The sequence below is a fragment of the Perissodus microlepis genome, chromosome 18 (assembly GCF_051167445.1).
Source record: "Perissodus microlepis isolate ML-2025 ecotype Zambia chromosome 18, ASM5116744v1, whole genome shotgun sequence".
Classification (NCBI taxonomy): Eukaryota; Metazoa; Chordata; class Actinopteri; order Cichliformes; family Cichlidae; genus Perissodus; species Perissodus microlepis.
The window spans coordinates 26234860-26256746 of record NC_140478.1 but is presented as its reverse complement, the minus strand read 5'-3'; the positions used below and the strand labels follow the sequence as shown (position 1 = coordinate 26256746).

Sequence of the window (21887 nt, the reverse complement as noted above, 5' to 3'; positions counted from 1 at the left end):
TTTGCAAATATGTGATATATTAATAAACTGAGCAGATATTTGAAGTTTACACAGCTACATTCTCGCCTGAAAATATGTTAAAAGTTTATTCCCTTGCAGGGCTCCGTACGTGCCCATTATTCAGAGTTTTGAGTCTCAGACCTTTTCTGTGATTTAGTGCTCAGTAGGATAAAATCACATTATGTTGCCAGCGTTTCAACGTAATTTAAGGAAGTTATTCCACTTTTATTGTTTTCATTATTATATGCTTCAAAAATCCAGAGCAGCTACCAAAACTTTACTATGACAGATGTCAGTTATTTTATTAATGGATCTGGAGCCTCACTTAGTATGACACAGGATAGTCTGCATCAAGGATTCTTCTTCACACAATTTAGAAGGAATAACCAAAAAAGGAAGTGGCTTTCCAGCAATGTGGAAGACTGCTGTCTAAAAAATAATAATAAAGTAATCCTTAATATTCAGGTGGAAAAATAAGAAATAGTCACACATTTCTTTTCAATACTGTACCTTGCTGAAAAAGACTGAGAGCTCTGTTAAGCCTTGTGTTACTTTTGAAATTAATTTGTGAATATCTTTATATATAAAATGCTACTTATTATAAAAAAAAAAATTAATCACAGTCTTCCCAGATTTATTAACTTATGATAGTCTAGACTGCTTCTCTCTCAATGATCTCACTCAGCTATAACCTCAGTAATTACTGTTTTGCTTTAGTTTGGGGTTTTTTGCTTTGTTTTGTTTTGTTTTTTGTTTTGTTGTTGTTGTTGTTGTTGTTGTTGTTGTTGCTGTTGTTTTGTTTTTTGGGGGGAGGGGGATTTTGATAAATTGATCATATTTTATTTTATATTTATCATAGGAGTTTAAGATGGCTGCAAATAAACTCATAAAAGTCCTTTTCTCAAAGCCTTGGCTACTTATGGATGAGTGTCATCTTCCTTTAAAAAATACATAAATAACAAGTTGTTGCAGTGTTGGTCAAGTTACTTGAAAAAGTAATCAGTAACTAATTACTGATTACTTCCCTTTTCAAAAGTAATTAATTACTTAGTTAGCAGAAAATAAATCAAATCAAAGACTAGCGGTCCTGTTGCTCTATTTTCACCTGTAAAGCAGGAGTGGGGTAGGCGGAGGTTTGCCCTGGTGCAGGTGTGCCGCAGCAGTCAGTTGAAGAATCCGCGAATTTCTCTGTGAATTTCCCATTACGTCGTAGCGCACTCAGTGCTTGCTCAGAAGTTAAGGGTTTTTTCGCTGTAAAAAGAAGTTTCCTTCCCACGCAGTGAACAGCAGACGCTAATGTTTTTGTCACTTTTTATGGAATCAAACTTAAAGTAAGGTCAGTACTTCCACGCTTTAAACGCTGCACGCTCATACTCTCTCCCGCACTCGATATATTATCCATTGTTGATGTGCACACAGCTGTTGTCACGAACGTTGCACTCGCTTACGTCACTGTCATGAGACACTATCGCAAAAAAAATCACGGTTTTAGTCACGCAGTAACGCAGCGTGCTTACGGGAAAGTAACAGTAATCTAATTACCTTTTTTGCAATAGTAATCCCTTACTTTACTCATTACTTGAAAAAAGTAATTGGATTATAGCAACGTGTTACTGCCCATCTCTGGTTAAGAGATATGCTTACGAAGCGGATTTCAAACTCTATCAGTCACGCAGTAGAACATGGAGTTAGAGCAGCTGTGAGAGAATTCAACATTAATGAATCAATGGTACAGAAGTGGAGGAAGCAAGAAGAATGAGTTGAGTAGAGTTTTGTTTCGCTTAATGCACCTTATAATCCGGTGCACCTTGTGGTCCGAAAAATACGGTAACTTATCTGTCCTGTAGAACTGTACTCCAAATAAAGAACTTTGTGTTGACAAAATTGTTAATCATTTAGAAATCAAAATTGTCTGTATAGACAGCATTTTTTTAAGTGAACATGTAAAACTGCGGTGTTAAGCAATGTAGTTGAAATAATTTGGGTTCTACTAACTTTTGTGCTGGCGCACCTAAGAGAAAAAGTTGGGTGCGCCAGTGCAACTGTGGCAAAAAGTTAGTCTAGATACCTGTACTACAGATATCAAAATATAGCAATAGGTATTGCTGCTGTGATGGCATGGCACACATGGTAAGCTCCACACCTCACCACCCGTTGATTTACTTTAGTTTAATTTACAGTCACTACTTTAATATATTCTACTTATTGTTCAGTATTGTTTCTTTATTAAATGTATTTATTTTTCCATCACACCTTCCAATGTTTATATGGCGTGCACACATATTAACACTGCAAGGTCAAAGTTCTGTTTTGTTCGATTAATATATCTTTCTTTGTTTGAGTTACCTGGGGTTTGGATTCTCCTCCTGTCTGGCAAAAGGTGTGGCAGAGGGCTGGGAGACCTGAAGTACCACTGACAGCCTAATTGGATAGAACCACATGCTTCATTGTCTGGGGGGTGTTTCATGTTTGTTTAATTGTTTTGTATTAGTTGGTTATATGGCAGCTATTTTGTTTTCCCCCGTTTGTGTCATTTGGTTTAGCTAAACCAGTATTTAAGTTCCCCTGTGTGTCATTTCAGCAGGTCAGTTTATCTTATGTTTGTTTGAGGTTTTGTTAATGATTATCTTGAGTTTAGTCTATTGAGTTGACCTCTATTCTATTGGTCTGCCTGTTTAAGTTTTGGCTTTGTTAAATATTTTTTCATATTTTGGGGTCAATAAAACCCCATTTTTGAAATAAGCACCTGTGTCCTTTATAGGGCTGCTCGATTATGGCAAAAATGATAATCACGATTATTTTCACTGAAATTGAGATCTCGATTATTTGACGATATTTATTTAACAATAACAATGTATTGAATAATGACTTTAAAGATTGTCAAAAAATAATATAAAATAGTGTGCAAATACTGATAACAGTGCAAATGTTTGCAATATAAAAAATAAATGAAAAATGTAAACATCTATGTTTAGTGAACTTTGCAGTGTTGCTCTGTGGTGCAGCTACAACACTGTAGCAAAGTTTACACACTATGTCTACTTGATCCACGTCTGACTCCGCCAACTATTAATGTTTCCACACCACTGAAGTTTTTTTTACCTCTCTTTTCAACCAACGGCAGTCACTCTCCTCTCCAAATAACTTCTGCTTAGCTTTCCGAGCTTCCCTCGGGTCCTCTTAATTGTTGTGACACGTGTTCGAAATGCAGAGAGGTGCGCTCGATTTGCCACACGGAGCAGCGCGAGAGTAAAGCATGAGGGAGGTGCTAATAATCGGCTCAGTCATTTTTAATGATCGTTGAAAGCCCAGATCGTAATCGAGATTAAAATTCGATTAATTGAGCAGCCCTAGTCCTTTATGCTTTACTGCTTGGTCCCTGACAATTTGTGGCAGGAGTGGGATCAGTGGCTGCCATATCTACTCTTTGCTTATAGAGAAGTCCCCCAAGCCTCCACAGGTTTTTCCCCTTTTGAGCTGTTGTATGGTTATGAGGTTCGTGGCCCTCTAGCTCTGTTAAAGGAGATCTGGGAGGGAGACAAGGCAGAGGTGGGACCCAATAACATTTTGTCTTATATCATTCAGATGAGAGAACGGTTGGAGAAAATGAGTGAACTTGCTCAATCACATATGGTGGAGGCCGAGCTGCAGCAGAAGTCTTGGTATGATAAATCTGCTCGTCAGCGTTCGTTTGAGCCGGGACAAAAGGTGCTCGTGCTCCTCCCCAGTGACAACAACAAATTGTTGGCAAAGTCGCAGGGGCCATTTGAAGTCATGAGGAAGCTGGGACCCACCATATATAAGGTGCCCACCCCAGGGCAGTTGCGCTCCAGCAAGGTCTTGCACATAAACCTTCTGAAGGAGTGGGTGGAGCGTATTGAACATAAGGCGGATGCAATGCTCATACGGCGAGTGCCTGAAGAAGATGAAGCCGATGAGCAATATCTACCACCTGCTGGCTCTCTAGATTATGATCTCAGCCATCTCCCAGAGGATAAGCAGCAGCATGTGAGAGAAATATGTAAATCAGCAGTCTTTCAAGAGAATCCAGGGAGAACTGACATTGTCAAACATGATATTGTGGTACGAGAAGGTACCTCTGTGAGACGATTAAGTTACAGGATCCCGGAACGTCTGCTGCCTTCATTGAAGAAGGAAATCGATTTGATGCTATCCCTATGGATCATTGAAAGATCTAAGAGCGAATGGTGTAACCCTGTGGTCTTGGTACCCAAAAAAGATGAGAGTATGAGGTTCTGCATTGATTTTAGGTACCTGAACTCCATATCCATGTTTGACTCCTACCTGACACAAAGAAATGATGATCTACTTGAACGTCTGGGAAAAGCAAGGTACCTGACCACAATAGGGTTACTGGCAGGTCCCACTCACTCAACAGTCCAGAGAGTTCACAGCATTCAGAACACCATGGGGGCTTTTCCAATTTACAGTCTTGCCATTTGGATTACATGGAGCTCCAGCAACTTTCCAACGGCTAATGGATCAGGTATTACATGACTGCTCTGACTTTGCTGCTGCTTACTTGGATGATATTGTTATCCACAGCAACACCTGGGAGGAGCATGTGGAACACCTGCGAACTGTTCTGGACCACCTGCACTCAGCTGGGTTGACGGTGAATCTGTCAAAGTGTGTTTTCGCTGCTGCTGAGACAGAATACCTGGGGCATGTCATCGGCAAGAGGTTTATCAGGCCACAGGTCAGCAAAATCGAGGCCATGGAATCATCCCCCCTGCCCCAAACAAGGAAGCAGCTGAGATCCTTTTTGGGCATGGCAGGTTTCTACCGCCGTTTCATCCCTCAGTTCTCAAACAGGGCAGCTCTGCTCACAGACCTGACGGGATCACATCCAGTGGACAGAGGAGGCAGTGGCAGCATTTCATGACATCAAACAGTCACTAAGTAAGCAACCGGTTTTGTACAGTCCCAACTTTGATGAACCGTTCATATTACAGACTGATGCTTTACATCGGGGCCTAAGCGCTGTCCTCCTTCAGGAAACCATGGAAGGCCGCCATCCAGTGGCATACATCAGCTGGAAACTGTTTCCATGGGAAGTTCGGTATTCCACAGTAGAGAAGGAGACCTTAGCAATCAAGTGGGCCCTGGACTCCTTCCGCTACTATCTACTGGGAAGAGACTTCACCTTGGAAACTCCAGTGGCTTGAGAAGATGAAGGACACAAATGGGCGAATTACCCGCTGGTACCTGGCCTTACAGCCATTCCGATTCACTGTCCAACATGTACCAGGCAAGGAGAACCTTACTGCTGACTATCTCTCTCGCTGTTTCAGCGAGAGCTCTGAAGAGGGGAGGTGTGTGATGGCATGCCACACATGGTAAGCTCCACACCTCACCACCCGTTGATTTACTTTAGTTTAATTTACAGTCACTACTTTAATATATTCTACTTATTGTTCAATATTGTTTCTTTATTAAATGGCAAAAGGTGTGGCAAAGGGCTGGGAGAGCTGAAGTACCACTGACAGCCTAATTGGATAGAACCACATGCTTCATTGTCTGGGGGATGTTTCATGTTTGTTTAATTGTTTTGTATTAGTTGGTTATATGGCAGCTATTTTGTTTTCCCCCATTTGTGTCATTTGGTTTAGCTAAACCAGTATTTAAGTTCCCCTGTGTGTCATTTCAGCAGGTCAGTTTATCTTATGTTTGTTTGAGGTTTTGTTAATGATTATCTTGAGTTTAGTCTATTGAGTTGACCTCTTTTATTGGTCTGCCTGTTTAAGTTTTGGATTTGTTAAATATCTTTTCATATTTTGGGGTCAATAAAACCCCTTTTTTGAAATAAACACCTGTGTCCTTTATTCTTTACTGCTTGGTCCCTGACAGCTGCACTAGGTTCATATTTATTTTATATATGAAACACTGGATTTATTTTTATTGTTATGAAGATGATACCCATTTATTGTTAATCAGTGAAAGCAGATCATATCCTTAACCCTAACCCTATATGAATGGGGTTACTGTGGTCTCCAGTAACCCAGTAATGCACTCGTTAAAAAATAATTAGGACTTGCCTAAAATAAGAAACTTCTTGGGTCATTTCAAATAGTCCATTTTGTTTAAGAAGGTTCCTAAATGACTGAAGTGACCTGAGTATCTGTGTGGTGGACATATTAATGACAGATTGTTTGATCTGTTCAGTTGCTAAGGAAAGGAAGCTTCAGTGCTACCTTTATTAATTTATTACTTTAGCAAAGGATGCACTGTGATCATACTTTATGAAATAAGAGGAGAAAATGCAGTCCCATAATTGATAATGAAAGACCAGCTGAGCATTCATGAAAACAAATGATTGGACGGTGGCGCAAAGTAGCACAGATTATTCAAACATTAACTGTAACTCCATATTCAAATTCCTTCCATAACGTGCTAAATGATATAAAATTTTAAAAACAATACGTTAAATTAATGCTGCTGTAATAAAAGCTGCTTTTTGTCAAGTTGTTGTCTTGCATTAACAAGATTGATGTAAGATTTCTAAAATAAGATTAAGATATTTATTAACTGATCAAAGTGTGTTTAAGGCTCAGTATAATACAGTTTGTATCCTCATAAATGCATTTTTGCTTCAGATTAGCTGAGATAAGAGATAAATCAAGAGAAGATTGAGACAGTGAGGTAAATTACTGTGATGCCAAAGTCACAGGGTGATACTAACTTTGAGCCATAATTTAAGGAGAAATAAAATCCAGCCCGTACACGTCAGTAATAACCAGCATTCTGGCATTAGCAGCAAAAATTACTGAATAAAACTCCAGCAGACCCGATAAAGATACGGAAGAGAAAGCGCTCTCTCTGTCTCTCTCAGTGAGGTAATTCGGATCAAGATAGAATCGGTATGTTTTTAATAGAGAGGTAAACCTTTCTCATACAAACTGCTGGGCACTGAGCGCTGAGACTCTGGTGGAGCTCAAGATTTGTCAAGAGGGGAGCAGCATTATTACAAACTAAGCCACCAAATAAACCTTACAGGCTGACCTGTGCAAAGTGTAGAAGAGGACCAAAAAATTTTTAGCGTCAGCTCATGAGTCTGCTGTTTGTTAATGAAGAAATTTATACTGTGCCTGTCTGACTGGTTATGAATTGGTGCCATAAAAATTAAAAGAATATCTTACGACAGTCATGCCAGCAAACGTACAGCTGGTTCCACTCAAATGTGTAACAATTCTGAATATTTTTTCAAACAGTACAAAGGAAATACCGAAATGTGCAGGAGAAAAAAACGTTATTTCCAACTCTGGTTTCCTCGTTGGGTTTTTGCTGTGCAGCAGAAGAAATTCATTTGACACAGAGATAAATATAATATACATATAATATGCACAACATACAGCCAGACATTTCCAGTATTTCCAGTATCTAGAGCGTACAGAGTTATGATTCATTTGTGTTTCTACGTCATATTTTAAAGTACATACTACATTTGAACCACTGTATTATTTCAAAGCAATGTTAATATTGAGTAGATTATCCTAGTAAGGCAGTATTGATATGTTATTGTTCCCCCCATGCCCCAACAACAAATGTGAAGACACTACTAAATCAACATCTCAGTAGAAACTACATTTACTGTATCATTTTGAATTTTATTAGCATCATGACTAAAATAAAGGCATTACTGAAAACAGTGTTTTTTGTTATTTTTTGTTATTTGATTTGTATTGCTAAAAGGTCTTTAAAAATAACACAGTAGCTGTGAAAAAAGAACACGTTCTTACCTTGTACTTCTATTATGTAGAACAAAAATAGCGCAAATAGGACTACACCACGAGTCATGATTCTCTCAAATGATCAATGAGGAAGCAGCGTAACGTTTTGTCAAACCAGACTTCTGGTTCCTGTCAGCTTTTCTTTCCTTTTTTGGATAGGTTTAATGTTTATTTGTTTTCAGTTTTTATTAAAAATGTTTCAAATAGTTTAAAGAGGCTTTTCCGTTATAATTGTTAACAAGATGAGCAATGAAAGGGTTATTTTCAGTGTTGTAAGCAATACAAATGTATATTTGGCACGTGTCAGTGTTTGAAATGACATCAAAGAAAGACAAAGACATCCAACTAGACACCCACCCCCTTTATGACTGAACCAAAGAAAAATGATCATGTTAGCAAAGCTGCGTTTGGTAGATGTGTTACAAATCTACAGACATGCAGATAAATTTATGTTAGGGTTTCAGTAGGATGCAGCTGAGGTTAACATAGTATCAGTAAGACTTAAATCTCAATTGCAGTTTCATTTTGTCTTACAGTCTAAACAGATGGTTCCACATGAGCATATACCTAAGACCTATACACAATCATTTTAATTATGTATATCAGAGGCAAGAAACGCTGTTTAGTAGTATGTGGATTAATAAACTGACTAAAATAAGAGCATATCTGTCACAGCTAAACATATAACTGGAAGACTCACAACAGGCTCAGAGATAAAAATGTTTACAAAAGGCAGGAAAGTACAAAATGAGATGAGAATTCCCTGACAAGCAGCGGAAAGTCCACATGGTGCGAGATGTTTCCTAGAAGAGTGAGAGTCTTCCAGAGATAGTTTCCAGGGTGGTACAACTTCAAGTGGTTCACGTGGTGTACAAGAGGAGGATGAAGAAAACCAAAGATAAGAATAAGTCACTAAGCTGGTCTTTAAAGACACTTTACACTCATAATGTGAAGGAAGTATTACAAAACATGTATTTTTCATCCTATTCAGATCCATTAAGCTCATGGATCACTTCATTTCTAACTATTACTATTCCACATTCTCACATCCCAGCACTCCCCTGTGATGTATCCTACTGTTCCATTTTTTGTGTGATTTGTACACTAAAAAAAATAAGGGGATTCAACAAAGTGATCACAAAAGTGTTCAAGGAATAGTAGGCTACTGCTTTTTACATAAAGGAGAGTTCCTTTAATGTTTGTGCATATCTGGACACATTAATATTATTAAAGCTACAGAGACATTCAAAAAACTGTTACAGTTTGATTTGTTAAAAAATTAATCATCTGTTTTTTAAAACTAACAATTCAATGATTTTCAGTGTTTGAGTGCTTTTAGTAGACTCAAAATTTAACACACATTCATCTTAACCTTTCAAGATGCAAATTTACATCACATACATAAAGTGCTATGTTCTGAAGCAGCAACAGCAATCACGCATGACAGAAATCATGAAATACAAACACCATTACCAACATACAGGTCATACTGAACACAAAACGTATCAGCTTTGTCTACTTTTCAATTGTAGTGCTACATTTAATTGAACTATTACAGTACATGTTTGGGTTTTTACCAGGAAATATAAAATATATTACTCGTTTAGAGGAAATCGGGGGTGGGGAGGGGTTGCAGGAGGCAAAAAAACTGCTTTTACTCCTGTTTTACTGCAAAAACTCAGAGTCATATGACCTTTGTACATAAATGTTTACATGTAACAGGGTATGTATATTACACACACATTTACATACATTTTAGGCGTATTATACACGGTTCAGTGCTTCTACTTAAGTGGGCGGGTGTTTCCATCTCACTTCGTCATAATAACGTCTCCAAACCCGCTCTTTATTCTGCTCTACTTTTGAAAAAAATGAAAATTAAACACCACTGTCTCACACCTTTTTGTAACTTGGTTAGTGCCCACTGAGATTTCCATCTTCTTTACTTGATTTTTGTATCATTTGTATTGTAGTTTTTTGAGTTAAAACTGTATGTACTGTATGTGAGGTGAATGGACTTGTGCCGTGATCAGATGTAAAGAGCTGTAGTTATGACGTTATTCCTTCATATGAATACAGTCAAGTGAGTGTATCTATATATATCATACCCAGCAAGCATATGACAATAACATACTCCACATGTTCATACAGTAGTCAGCATTAATCTGTTCTGTTCATCGATATGATGTTTCACTGATTTGTTATTTACACTGAACTTGGCGACGTCTCCTGTTGCTTTTTAAACCTTCTGGTTTAAACTCTTCACACGTTGCTGATGCGAACACTCAGAGGAGCGTCCCTGACCCGACCTCGGTCCTCTCCTCGTTGTTCCCTGTAGCTCTGCTCCAGACGAATCTTCTCTGGATCAGTCACCTCAGGTACAGTCCCCCCTCCATTGCTCTGGTACCCGTGCTGGGGGCTGGATGGCTTAAAAATGGGGGCGGTCTTGGTCTTGGCCACTTTGTCGAAGAAGGCAAAGTCTGCTACATATTTCCCTGAGGGAGACAGGGAAACTACCGGGGGAAACTCGTAGCCCCAGAGGATCTCATCTGGCAGGTAGGAGGTGCGAACCTGACAGGTGGCGGAGGTTGGCTCCACGGTGGCGCTCATGATCACCAGCAACTCAAAGTCAGCCAATTCTGGGTCAGTCCAGCCACCACCTGAAGAAGGTAAATGTAATGGAAAGAAATGTCACATTAAAGTTAAAGACCAAGAATATCCTTAGGACAAAATGGATGAAAGAAAGTTATAAAAATATTTCACTTAAAGACTCACAGTAAAGGGTTTTTAACCACTAGTAGTGCTCTTAATTTCGATTCTTAACTTCTTCACTTCTATTTAGTACATGGAGATCTGCCAGGCCCGGAAGCCATCAACAGTCCCCTTCGAGGCCTTCCCCAAACCGCAGCTCAATTCATGTCCAAGCATCACCTTTACCTACTAAAACGCTGTCAAACCTAAAATGAGGACGTTGGCCCAGCTAGTGAATCTTCATACAGATGAAAACTGGCGTTAAAAACAAGTGTCCATACAGATAAAGAAGTAATGGAGATACAAAATATGTCAAACTAAGTCTTGAAAATGTATATTATCATTGTGCCAGAGACAGAACTGTCATCAGCTTTACAGCCATTTAATTACTGGAAGGACATCACCCATGGTCTGGTTGGGAATCAGAGACCATGTTGTTTCATTTCACATTTCTTTTTTTCAGATGACTGTAGACACTTGTGGGAGAACTGAGACAGTTTTGTTGCGTTTTCAGTGAAACAAAACTATGAAAACTGTCTCTGCTGGAAGTACTGTTAAAATTCTCCAAATGATCATCTGTTTTTAAAAAGCTGGGTTTATGTAGGCTCTATTTAATAGGTGATCAATAAATAACTATAATGTGGCTCATGAACTAAAATGAGTTTGAGACCCTTGAAGAATGTGACATAGTTACTACATTAACAAATACAGCATCAAGCAACATGTAAAACATTAAGCTAGTGGCTTCATTTTTTTAACGTCTTTTTTTAATCTTTTGACTTCACAACCAAAAGGAGGAAATTTATTTCTGCATGAATTCAATTTTTGTAAACCTAGTCATGACATTTCTCAGAAACTGAAGCTATTTTTAACAGTTCATTACTAGGCTTATTAACTTACTACAATTTGTGGAAAGCAGACCTATTGTTAAAGTCTCCACATACACCAGAAAGGGAGGAATGAGGGATGATGTATTTCTCTATAACACAAGTGTTGCTGAAAGAATTTGCCTTTTCCTACCAGCACCTTGGAAGGAGGTAAAATTATGCTAGAAACCTTCAGGGTCAGATGTTTGTATGACAGAGGAATGAGACACAAAGGTCAAAGAAATCATTCTGATGCAGTTTGTGACACCACCCACCGAGTCTACTGCTCTCATCGCTAAACTTACCCTTGGCTGCCCAAGCTCTCAAGGGACTGTTGTCATCGATGACATGGTAGAAGGTAAGGGGCAGGATGAGGAAGGGGCTGTCACTGGAAGTGTCCACTTGAAAGGGGACATTTCTCTGATCCAGACGAACCGTCTCCCCTTCCTTGGTCAGAGACGTCTGGAGCAGTTTTCCAGTCACCTGATAGGAATATTGTGCACATGTTGCTTTAGCTCAACTGGTTCCCAGTTTGACAAATTTCTCATTCACACTAATCTATGACCTCTAAACCTATTTTTATTGTCTAGTCTTTACAAGTATGGAGTGTGTTATGGCTGTCGTCGTGGGCTGGGGTTCTGACATGTAAATGTGACTGTGCAGGTGTGCCTCCAGGAGTGGTGGATCCTGAAGATGGTGTGCCTGGATTGGATGATGATCTGGAGGCGGGGTATAAGACGACACGGTTGAGGATGGCAATCCATCCATCCTCGGTTTTACCCCCAACCAGCTGGGGCTGCGACATGCCCTGTGTTGTTTTGTGAATCCAGGAGGAAGTAGGGGTGGACCGCCTTTGCAGTTGGGCACAGTTTTCTCATGTTTTGTTAGTCAGGGAAGTAAGTGATTGTCGTTTGGTCATGTTTCTTTGGGGCTAGGCAAGCAGTCGCTCCTCTGAGTTAGTTTCGTTTTGTTTGTTATTTTGCCGTGGGTCCACCCCGAAGCCTGAGTGTCTCCTGTGAAACCCATTTTTATTTTGTTCTTGTAAATAAAACATATTTTATTTTAACTTATGGTGTGATGTGCTGCTTGGGGTCTAACTGGGGGTGGATCATTCCTCTTGTTGCAGTCGGGTCCGCTAGACCGGCCATCACAAGTGGAACTTTTCTCAGCTACTGTATACTTAAAGTATCTGCATGCATACTTGCCTGACACCCAATCAGGAGACTTTTGCGCATGTTGGCCACCCGGATCATGAGGCAGGGGCGGCCCTCGTGGGCGGACACCACAGCATGTTGGCTAAACTTCACTGTCTCACCGCGCTTCTTTGGCCGGGCAACCTGATCAGGAGGAACTTGGTCAGAGTCATCTTTGTTAATGATTATGTAATAAAAATTATTGAGTAAACCTGCAGCTCACATGTACACTGCAGTGTTGTTTTAGTCAAGACAACTTCTGCTTTTTTTTTAAAAAAAAAAATGTTTTCAAAACACAAATTAAGGCCTGCACGGCTTTGTTGATACAAGGCACTTGTGTCTTTTCATTGCATCTTACATGGATATTTCATGTATTGGCTACCTTGGCCAGAAAGGTACCAGTGATGAAGATTTCCATGAGCATGGTGATAACCAGTTGAACTATGAGAAGGATTATGGCAGCTGGACATTCCTCAGTGATGCAGCGAAAACCGTATCCAATGGTTGTTTGGGACTCCAGGGAGAAGAGGAAAGCCCCCGTAAGCGTCTGCATCTGCATCACACAGGGCGTGTGGTTTGATGGAGGGTCAAACTCTGGAGGAAAATGTTTAAAAAAGCATCAAAAGCTCTTTTAAGTAATTCTAAAATATAAAAATAAACACTTTTGTTATTATTTGCTCTTTAGTTTTATACACATTATTATGGAACAACAGACCAGAATATTTAAAGTCTGGCTAAAAAAGGGATTTTGCTATTAAACACACTGTCTGCTGAAACACGAGTAACATCAGTGGAAGAGGGGGAGAAGCATGTGTTAACAAAAACTAAGATAGAATAAAGATATGATATAGTTGCCCGATTATAGCTAAAACTTCACTTTAACCGCAAGATAAGTTCAGTAAAAAAAAAGAAACAACAGCCTCTGCATCTCTTTACAAGCCTCCTATAACATTCACCCTCACTGCATATGCATCCTGGTTAGCACAAAAAGTAAGGACATTTGTTAGTTATTTTTTTTGTTTAACAATGCTTCTTGGCAATAGATCTGTTGGAAAGCCTCTTAAATGGTTCCATATTTGTAAGTAAAATGCATTATTAAATGCATGATTAAATTGAAATTCAAACAAATAACAAAATATAGAGAAATTAAACTGAATAGCACTGGTAGCTTTAAGACAGGAGAAGGCATGATCACATCACCCCTGTCCTAGCTAACTTACACTGGCTCCCCGTTAAATACCGTATTGATTTTAAAATACTTTTGCTTAGTCTTAAAATTCGAAATAACCTGGCGCCTAGCTACCTAACTGGTCTCTTCGACTTGTATAACCCTAAGACAGTACTATGATCGTCTAGCCAACTGTTATTAGTGCAACCAAGGTCTCGATTAAAGACCAGAGGTGACCCTGCCTTTGCTATGGCCGCCCCTAGACTCTGGAACAATCTCCCAGTCGATGTCCGCACAGCTGAGTCCATTCAAATGTTCGCCAAAAAAACCTCATTTGTTTAACTTGGCTTTTGAAGCAAATTAGTTTGACTTTGACCCGCTGCATTGCACTATGTAATTGTATTGTTCGTACCTTGTTTTACCTGTCATGCTCTGCCCCTAATTTTACCCGCATTGTGGTACAATTGTGAAACAGTTTGATGTACTCCGGTCTTTTAAAATGTGCTATAGAAATACATTTGATTTCATTTAGTTTGAACAGGAGATCTTGTTGGCTCCACTTTCCCTTATAGTCACTGCTTTAGTCAAGGTTATATTCACTATTATGGCTGTTTTCACACTTGTCTGTAGTCTCTTTGTTTTGGTGTGAAGAAGGCAATGAGATCTGTTTCACACTTCTTCTTGCATTGCTCAGTTGCACATACATTGAGGTTGAATGTCCTAAACAGACATGACTGAGGTTTTGCAAGAAGTCATGATGTGTAAAGCGCAATGAACACCTGAAGTCTGGGAAGCTTCTTAGCAAACACTCCTGTTTCAGTTTATGCAATGACTGTGTGCATTCGGTTTGAATGGGTTTGAATTCACACACACAGCACAACAGTTTTTCGCTTTTTACAAGAAGTCAGCAGGAAGTCAGTATTAAACTGTCAGTGGTTGACAACTGAAACACTTGAATAGTTAGATATTTTTGCACTGACCCGCAGGTTTTAGTGTTTCTCAAATGTATAAATAATTTGGGGTTTTAAAGTCAGCACTGACATTTTTTCAGACATTTCCTGTATTCGACCCATAATAAACCACAAACCTGCGCAGGAAGATTAGGTACTTTTTGTGCAGATGATTTGAAGTCAAAACTGGAAACTTTCTGTATGATTCAGTTACTAATTATGTAACTGAAAAACATTTTTCAGGTGTAATAGTGAATGATTGTTAATGTCAGTTGAAACTTTTAACTGAAAACCCGCTTGTAGATCACTTAGAATGACTCCATGTGCCAAACTCAAGGCCGGGGAGGCGTGTCAGTATGAACCTATGACCTGATCTTTGCTCTTTTAAATTTCTCCCTGCTTTCTCACCAAGAAGGTCTCCATGGACCAGTGCGACCAGGTACCACAGCACCCCGAACACGAACCAGGTCCCTGCAAAAGTGGCAGTGAACAGGAAGAACTTGTAGCGCCACTGCATGTCCAGAAATGTTGTCCAGAGGTCACGCATGTACAGAGCACTCCGTCCACTGACATGCTCGATGCGTACGTTGCTTCGCCCATCTTTGGACAGGACACGTCTCCTCTTCCTCAGAGACCCTCCCCCACTAGATATGCCACCACCAAGTAAAGGTTTTAAGACATCTGTCTGTGTCTGCGAGTGGCAAACTTTATGTGGAGAGGAGCTACGAGAGGAAGGAGGTGTGGCAGATGTCATCTGGGAAATAGAAAAAAAATGGAATAAGACATTTTTATTGGTCATTTGTCTGACACAAAGTACACATTCTCATCCTGGAGCGCAAAATATGTTGTGCTTTAAAATATACAGGATCTGCACAATCCTTGTTAGGGGTCTGGAAGTGTAAGCTGTGGTGTAAGCTGCAGGAAACCTTTGCATTTTGTGGTTTTGTGCTTTTTACTTTCCTTTTACTTTCTTTTTAGGTGTAGGCACAAAATTAATTGGTTGGATTTTTTAAAAAAGCTCATGATTTGAGCTCCTTCAGAACAGTAAGCCTGCTAGCTCGAAAGAGGCAAGCTGAGTGTGACATCCGACACATCTATGTTAGAGGAACTTTAGTTTCACATTTAAGCAGAGCCAATCTGATAACAGTGGCTTCCTGTGTACAGACTTTACACACTTCCCACTATGACTAGCTGCAGCTGTTAGTAACTTCCCTGCAGATATCTGCTCTCACATTAACACATTTAAACTACGTGTCTAATATGTGTTTGTTTCAGCCTGGTAATAATTTTAATGACAGAATAACAAAGATGAAAGGTCATGCAGACCCACACATGTTGTTGTGGGAAATGCTTTAGCTGGTGAAACCGTTCTGGGAGTTCACTCAGACAGGAATCCTCTGTGGTCATGAGTCACTCTCCAACCGAAACTGACTGAACAATAGTTTGTGGAATTTACTAAAATTCACTGTGTTAATATTAGAACATCAGTGCATAGTTCTGACAGAAGAATGAATAAATACACATATTAACATGTACCATATATTTCATTTCCAATATCATGGCTCAAGGAAAGTTTTCTGAAGCATGAATATTTTAGCAGCAATGAGAAGTGCCACCCTGCCAACAGTTTAGAGGCAGGAAATCAAGGATTATGAGAAGGTGAGGCCAGTGCCATCTGGCTGTTCTTATAGTATGGATGGGTTAGACTGTGTAAACCCTAAAAATATAAAACAGATAACATGATTAAAAAAAAATGTGAGAAATAAAAGAAGAAAACCTTAGAGGGCAAGTTAACACTAACACATTTTAAATGTCTGTACCCTGCCCATTATTTCCGTAAATAGGCATTCTTGGTGTTTGGAAATTTACTGAAATATAGTCATGAAGAAGTGACATATGCCGTCACTGTGTGGCCCAAAAGGGGCGCTTTGTTCTTCTTTTGATTGCGATCTTTGAAACTAAAACCTGAAACAGGAAGAACAAACATTTCCTCACGTTTCAAAACTTATTGGGTTTCAGCTTCATGTGTTGTGTCACATAGAAGATAAAGAACTCTCCTCTTGTGTAAATCATTTCTTTAGAATAGTCTGTACATGTTTTTCAGGTAAGGTGGGCTGCTTGGTGCTTTTTATGGTGGTTAAATGGTAGAGTGAGTCATTAAAATGTGGTTTCAAAAAGTAAATTTCAGTGACTAAGTATAGTTACGCATGGAAGTCATACATTATCTCACCACGTCGTGCCTGTGAATCACTAGCTGTAAAGTACTAACGAAAAAAGCAAACTAACAAACATGTGACCAGTGATGGAAAGATAAACTACACACACAAGTATGTAGCATGCTTCAGACCAGAATAACACTGGGTGTATGTCCTCAAACACAACAGTAAAATATCACACAGCATTCTGACATTTATTTCTGACTCATAGATGCTAACTCCTTTAGCATGTTCTTTGAAATTCATGCAGTTCTTCAAACTGACAGGATCTCCATCACTGTCAGCTGTCAGCTCCACTTTGTGTCAGTTAACATGATGGTGAATGCTAAAGAGGAGAGACTTGGCATAAGAGGAAGTACAAGCTCACACATCTGTTAGTGTGGTTAGATCTTTATTAAGACCGGGTTTGGGCGATGTATACTTGATGTGAGATGAAAAACAGGAAGAGAAACAGCTGCTAATCAATGTTTAGTCCCAGTAACCCTCATCTAACATAAGAGACCTGTGTATTTCTGTCTTTAGGAAGACAAATTGAAATTCAAATGTCCCTGTGATCTGATAGCAAGTATTTCAGTTTTTCAGTTTTTACATTTTGGTATGTTTGCATGAATGTGTAGATGAAAGAATATTTAGATACAGGTCATGTCAGACAGCTAGCTCCTGCATAATTTGACATGCTCACTTACGTTCAACAAATGATGGAGGTCAAGTGAGAGAATAGCCCACAAAACAGGGAGATAAGGAAGAGGAAGGTGAAAAGAAAGAAAGAAGACAGTAATTAGGATGCATTCATTGACGCAACAGACAACCCACACAGAGACTCATTTGTGATCCAAAGGACAGAGAAGAAACTTGAAAGAGTCAATTAAGGTCAAAATCTTTGTTGGAAACTCAGACGTTTATCAAGATAAAGTTTATTTAAAAAGCTTACTGTTGATTCTGATCAGGGAGACCTTTAGTGGACAAAGAGTGAACTTCTGACTGGAAACCAGAGACAGCAAGAGACAGTGAGAGATGGATAGGGAAAGGGCCAGTTCAGCTTTCTGTGTGCTTTGGCCTTGTTCAGCCTGAGACTTGACTCCTGTGAAGTCTTTTCTTGGGTGTTTTACACTCTGGATACTCAGAAGATCACTCTGTGAGAACTTCTCACGCTCATTAAAGCAGAATGTAAAATTCTACTTTTCATGTAAAATGATATAAAAGCTCTCTGGTCTTCATGGTCCTCTCAGGCCAAAAAGTAAGTGGGCACCTGTTAACATGATAATTTGTGATTACTGGGAATCTTATTCCAGCTTCCTGATTGTTGATAAAATTTTGGAGCCTGGCTTCAGGGATTTGATCCCACTCAATGACAGAAGCATCGGTGAGCTCCAAACGTATATTAGTGGTGGAAGTAATACTCAGATATATTACCTAAGTAAGAAGAAGTCCTGCAATGCAACTGAAATCTTTTGTAATAAAATTGTGTTTATTATGTTCTGCATATAATGATCAGTGTGACAGACATATTACTAAAAACACTGAATTTGTGGCTTAACGGCATTTTATTCTTGCAGCTAGTCAAACTGGCACTATTTTCAGCTGCATTTACACTGTTTTTTTAAGCAGTTGTTTAATTCTGACAGACTAGCTTCCTCCGAAAATGACAATGTAAATTACTTGTGCAAGCATAAGTTGGGCAAGCTTCAGCTGTCTTGCAAATGAGGTCTGGTGTAATCACCATCACATCACACAAACAACAAGGCAAAGTTTTGAGGGGTTTTCTCCATAAAAGGAATTAATGGCAAGAGTGCCAAACAGAATCTGAAAGCAAAACTTTAAAACGTCCTCATTCAAGATTCTCACCCTTCATAACGCCGCTGTGCTGGGGGCTGTTTTTCTGTCTCCTATGTTTCACTTTAGAGGCACTTACATGTGTCATCTTCATAGCATAAATGAAAATGATCATTTACTTGGATTCTCAACCTAGAGTTTGGACCCTACTTGGATGTTCACAATAAAAACAAAAATGTGTAAAAGGTATAGGAGAGAAAAACAAACAGCTCTTAATTTCTCTCCTTTTTCTAAATAACAGATTTTGCCCCTAAAAAATTTGAGCGAAATAAAATTAATTCATATAAACAGTTCAGAGATGAAAAATCGCTTTGCTGAAATTTGTAACAATTCACAGACATCTGCAACAAGACAACAGGCCCAGAGATGTTTTTGAAGAAGTTTGCACGCAAACGAGTTTAGAAACACTTTTCTTACTCGTCTGCAATGTCAAATAAATTTCCGGTGAACTGCATGTAAGTGTGGTAAAGGACTTAATTATTATACACTGTCACGGCCCAGCCTGCAGCCAGCATCTATGCCAAAGGCATTAGATCGGGCTGAGGTCAGTGTTTTTCATAAATTCTAAACTGCAAACATTTTTTTACTTTTTTGCACAGATGTGAAAATATTATTCACCGTTCTCATCTCTAGACCAGGTGTGTCCATATACTTTTGCCTCGTAGCTTAAATCAAAAATAGCTCCTTTGCTGATCGTGGATTACATAACCGATCAGCTTTAATTACATCACACTTTTGTGAGGCATTCAAAGGCTTTGCACTTACAATGGATCAATTGAAAACTTCACTCTTTCAACTCTGCATCACCCTCTTACCCAGCCCTCTCCCTGTCAGCCGCGCACACACGAATACGCTCGCAAATTCCACTACAGCCATATATCAGATAACTAATAGAGTAAATGAGAGGGAAACTATTAACGAACCTCTCCAGCAGGATGTATTCCATCTCCATGGCAGCGCTACAACTTTACTGTACCTGCAGCCTCAGCGAGACGAATCCAAGAACTCAATCAAAACTTTTGTCTGACAAAAAGAGCGGTGGATGTTTTCCTGATCTCCCTCTTTCTCTTTTCCTCTCCCTTCTTCTCTTTTCCTCTTTCTCTCGCCTTCCTTCCTTTTCTCTATCTCTCTCCCCTCTGTGTACACAGGAATGCTTTGTTGTGAGCTCAGATAAAAGAAACAAAAGGCGCCATTGACAAATACGACTCTGTGCCCATCCATGTGTGTGCATGTGTGAGAGTGTGTGTGATTATGTGAGAGTAGGATTGAAATTACATGTGTCTTTTATGTGATCGTAGGTGTGTCATTTTGTATGCATGTAAATACAAGTGCACAGCTATGCATGTGTGCCAGTCATGCTGTATCAGTATAAATGCGTCTTCACATTGTGAGGACTCAACGTTTCACTGATGGAAGAAAAGCAAGTCGTCACAACGTAAACACAAATCAGTGCATTTTGGTTGAATTAGGCTTATAGGTAGGGAAGCTTATATTAAAGTTTTTTGAGTGAATGAATGAATGAGTGAAAGTCAAGGGAATGTCCCGTGAAGTGATGTGTGTGTGTGTGTGTGTGTGTGTGTGTGTGTGTGTGTGTGTGTGTGTGTGTGTGTGTGTGTGTGAAAATGAAAGAGAGGGAGAAATGAGTAAAGTGGAAAATGAGAGCACACAGACAGAAGGGGAAAGAGAGAAAGATCTGTGACAAAAGGCCCTCATTAGTATTCTGGAGTGAGGCGTAATCCCCCTCCCTCCCCTCCAGACACACTCACACACACTTTTCTCCCCCTTCTTATTTTATTTGTTATTTCTGTTTTTTTCCTTCTGTCAAAAAATTCTTTAAGATTCATTAAGAAATAAAAAGTTTTTTCTCATCCTCTAAGCGTCTTTTTACTGACGATCTAAGGTTCATGTATTAGACGTGTTCTCCCTCTTTAAAGATCAGATTTGGGGAAATATAATCGACAATATCATGCTATAGTTTCATTGCGATGGAGATGCGGGGAAGTGTAAACTTCTTCAAGTGATGATCAGATCTTCACCAAAAACTGTTGATTTACCTCTTTTGAGGCAGCATTGAACCTTTTTTAAGGTAAACTGAAATAATAAACTGGAGCAAATATGCACAATAATAAACCTTCTGCCTGGTTTACACTGTGAAATGAACTGAACTCGATTTGTATCCACAGCTTTCAAAGCATTTTTAAGTTTGTTTTATATGGTATGTTTTACAGAGATGGAAAGAACAAACTGATGATTGCTGACAAGCTGATTGCTGATAAAATGTCCATCTATCTATCATCTTCCGGAAACCAAGATATTAAGAGAAACACTTTAAGGAACTGTGAAATTTTACTTTAAAATGCAGCACAAAAAGAAAAGTCCCCTTTGTTAACTTTTTATTTTGTAAATGATATATTTAAGATCGTTTATGCTACTGTCATGGATTTTTGTGTTTTGCAACCTCTGATTGTGCAAGGCAATGCTCTCATGATCTAATTTGCAGTGTGTCAGCATTTTCTGAAATATTTTTTAGGTTCAACAATACATGCAGTAAAAAATCAAATCAATTTAATAAGCTCAAATATATAATTACACACATCTACACAATCGCTTTGTCCTGGAGAATTATTACTTTAAGAGTCTAATGATCACCGGGTCCAACTCTGATTTATTCTTTCGTATTTCCAGTGCACTTTGTTGAGAATTCATTTGCTTACCTTTTCAGCGCAGGCTGCAATCTAATTGACCCGTACAGAGAGGAGTTAGGAGCCTGGAGCCTCAGCCTTTCGTCCACATGGCTGCTTTGTTGTCATGCTCACAGGACACAATTGGGACTGTAACTCTGCAGGAGTATCTTCAACACCCTGCGTCCCACGACACTGATACACCGCTGAGGAGAATTATGGAGACAGTCACTGGCTCATCGGGCTCTTGTTTCGGACCCAAAGCCCGCTCTCACTGGCTACAAATTCTTCCCAAAGTGACAGGACTTGGCTTTATAACAGGCCCCTCTCTCACTGTTCCCCCTGAGCTCTCTCATTCCTGAATCCCTGTTGCGTCCTGAAAGTCTGTGTAATTGGTGTAATAATTGATTGCCACTCCCCACAGTCTCCCTTTTTCCTTTTTTTTAATTAAAATGACACAAAGGGCCATGAATACATC

The 21887-nt window shown here is 39.3% G+C and overlaps 3 protein-coding genes across 5 annotated transcripts in view; 1 reads left to right on the top strand and 2 right to left on the bottom strand.

Moving 5' to 3' along the window:
• Positions 1 to 8002, bottom strand: part of LOC146368020 (uncharacterized) — a 15880-nt gene extending 7878 nt beyond the window's left edge. Inside the window, exon 1 of the mRNA XM_084911588.1 lies at positions 7761 to 8002. Within this exon, the coding sequence (XP_084767714.1) occupies positions 7761 to 7818 (58 nt within the window). The 5' untranslated portion in view covers positions 7819 to 8002. The remainder of the gene's footprint in view (positions 1 to 7760) is intronic.
• LOC146368019 (uncharacterized) overlaps positions 1 to 12434 on the top strand; it is a 27712-nt gene extending 15278 nt beyond the window's left edge. The window contains exon 2 of the mRNA XM_084911589.1: positions 12032 to 12434. The gene's annotated coding sequence lies outside the window, so the exon portion shown is untranslated. The remainder of the gene's footprint in view (positions 1 to 12031) is intronic.
• Positions 8921 to 21887, bottom strand: LOC146368018 (ATP-sensitive inward rectifier potassium channel 10-like). Of its 3 annotated transcripts, none has more exons than XM_084911585.1 (6): positions 21443 to 21887; positions 15088 to 15433; positions 12944 to 13155; positions 12574 to 12705; positions 11674 to 11851; positions 8921 to 10411 (listed from the first exon to the last, which is right to left on the bottom strand). In XM_084911585.1, exons 2-6 carry the CDS (start codon positions 15431 to 15433, stop codon positions 10014 to 10016), a joined length of 1266 nt encoding a protein of 421 aa, XP_084767711.1. In that variant the 5' UTR covers positions 21443 to 21887; the 3' UTR covers positions 8921 to 10013. The 3 variants fall into 3 exon arrangements, with proteins under 3 accessions (XP_084767711.1, XP_084767713.1, XP_084767712.1); XM_084911587.1 differs by lacking the exon at positions 21443 to 21887 and adding an exon at positions 19652 to 19814 and having other exon boundaries at positions 15088 to 15401; XM_084911586.1 differs by lacking the exon at positions 21443 to 21887 and adding an exon at positions 19652 to 19674.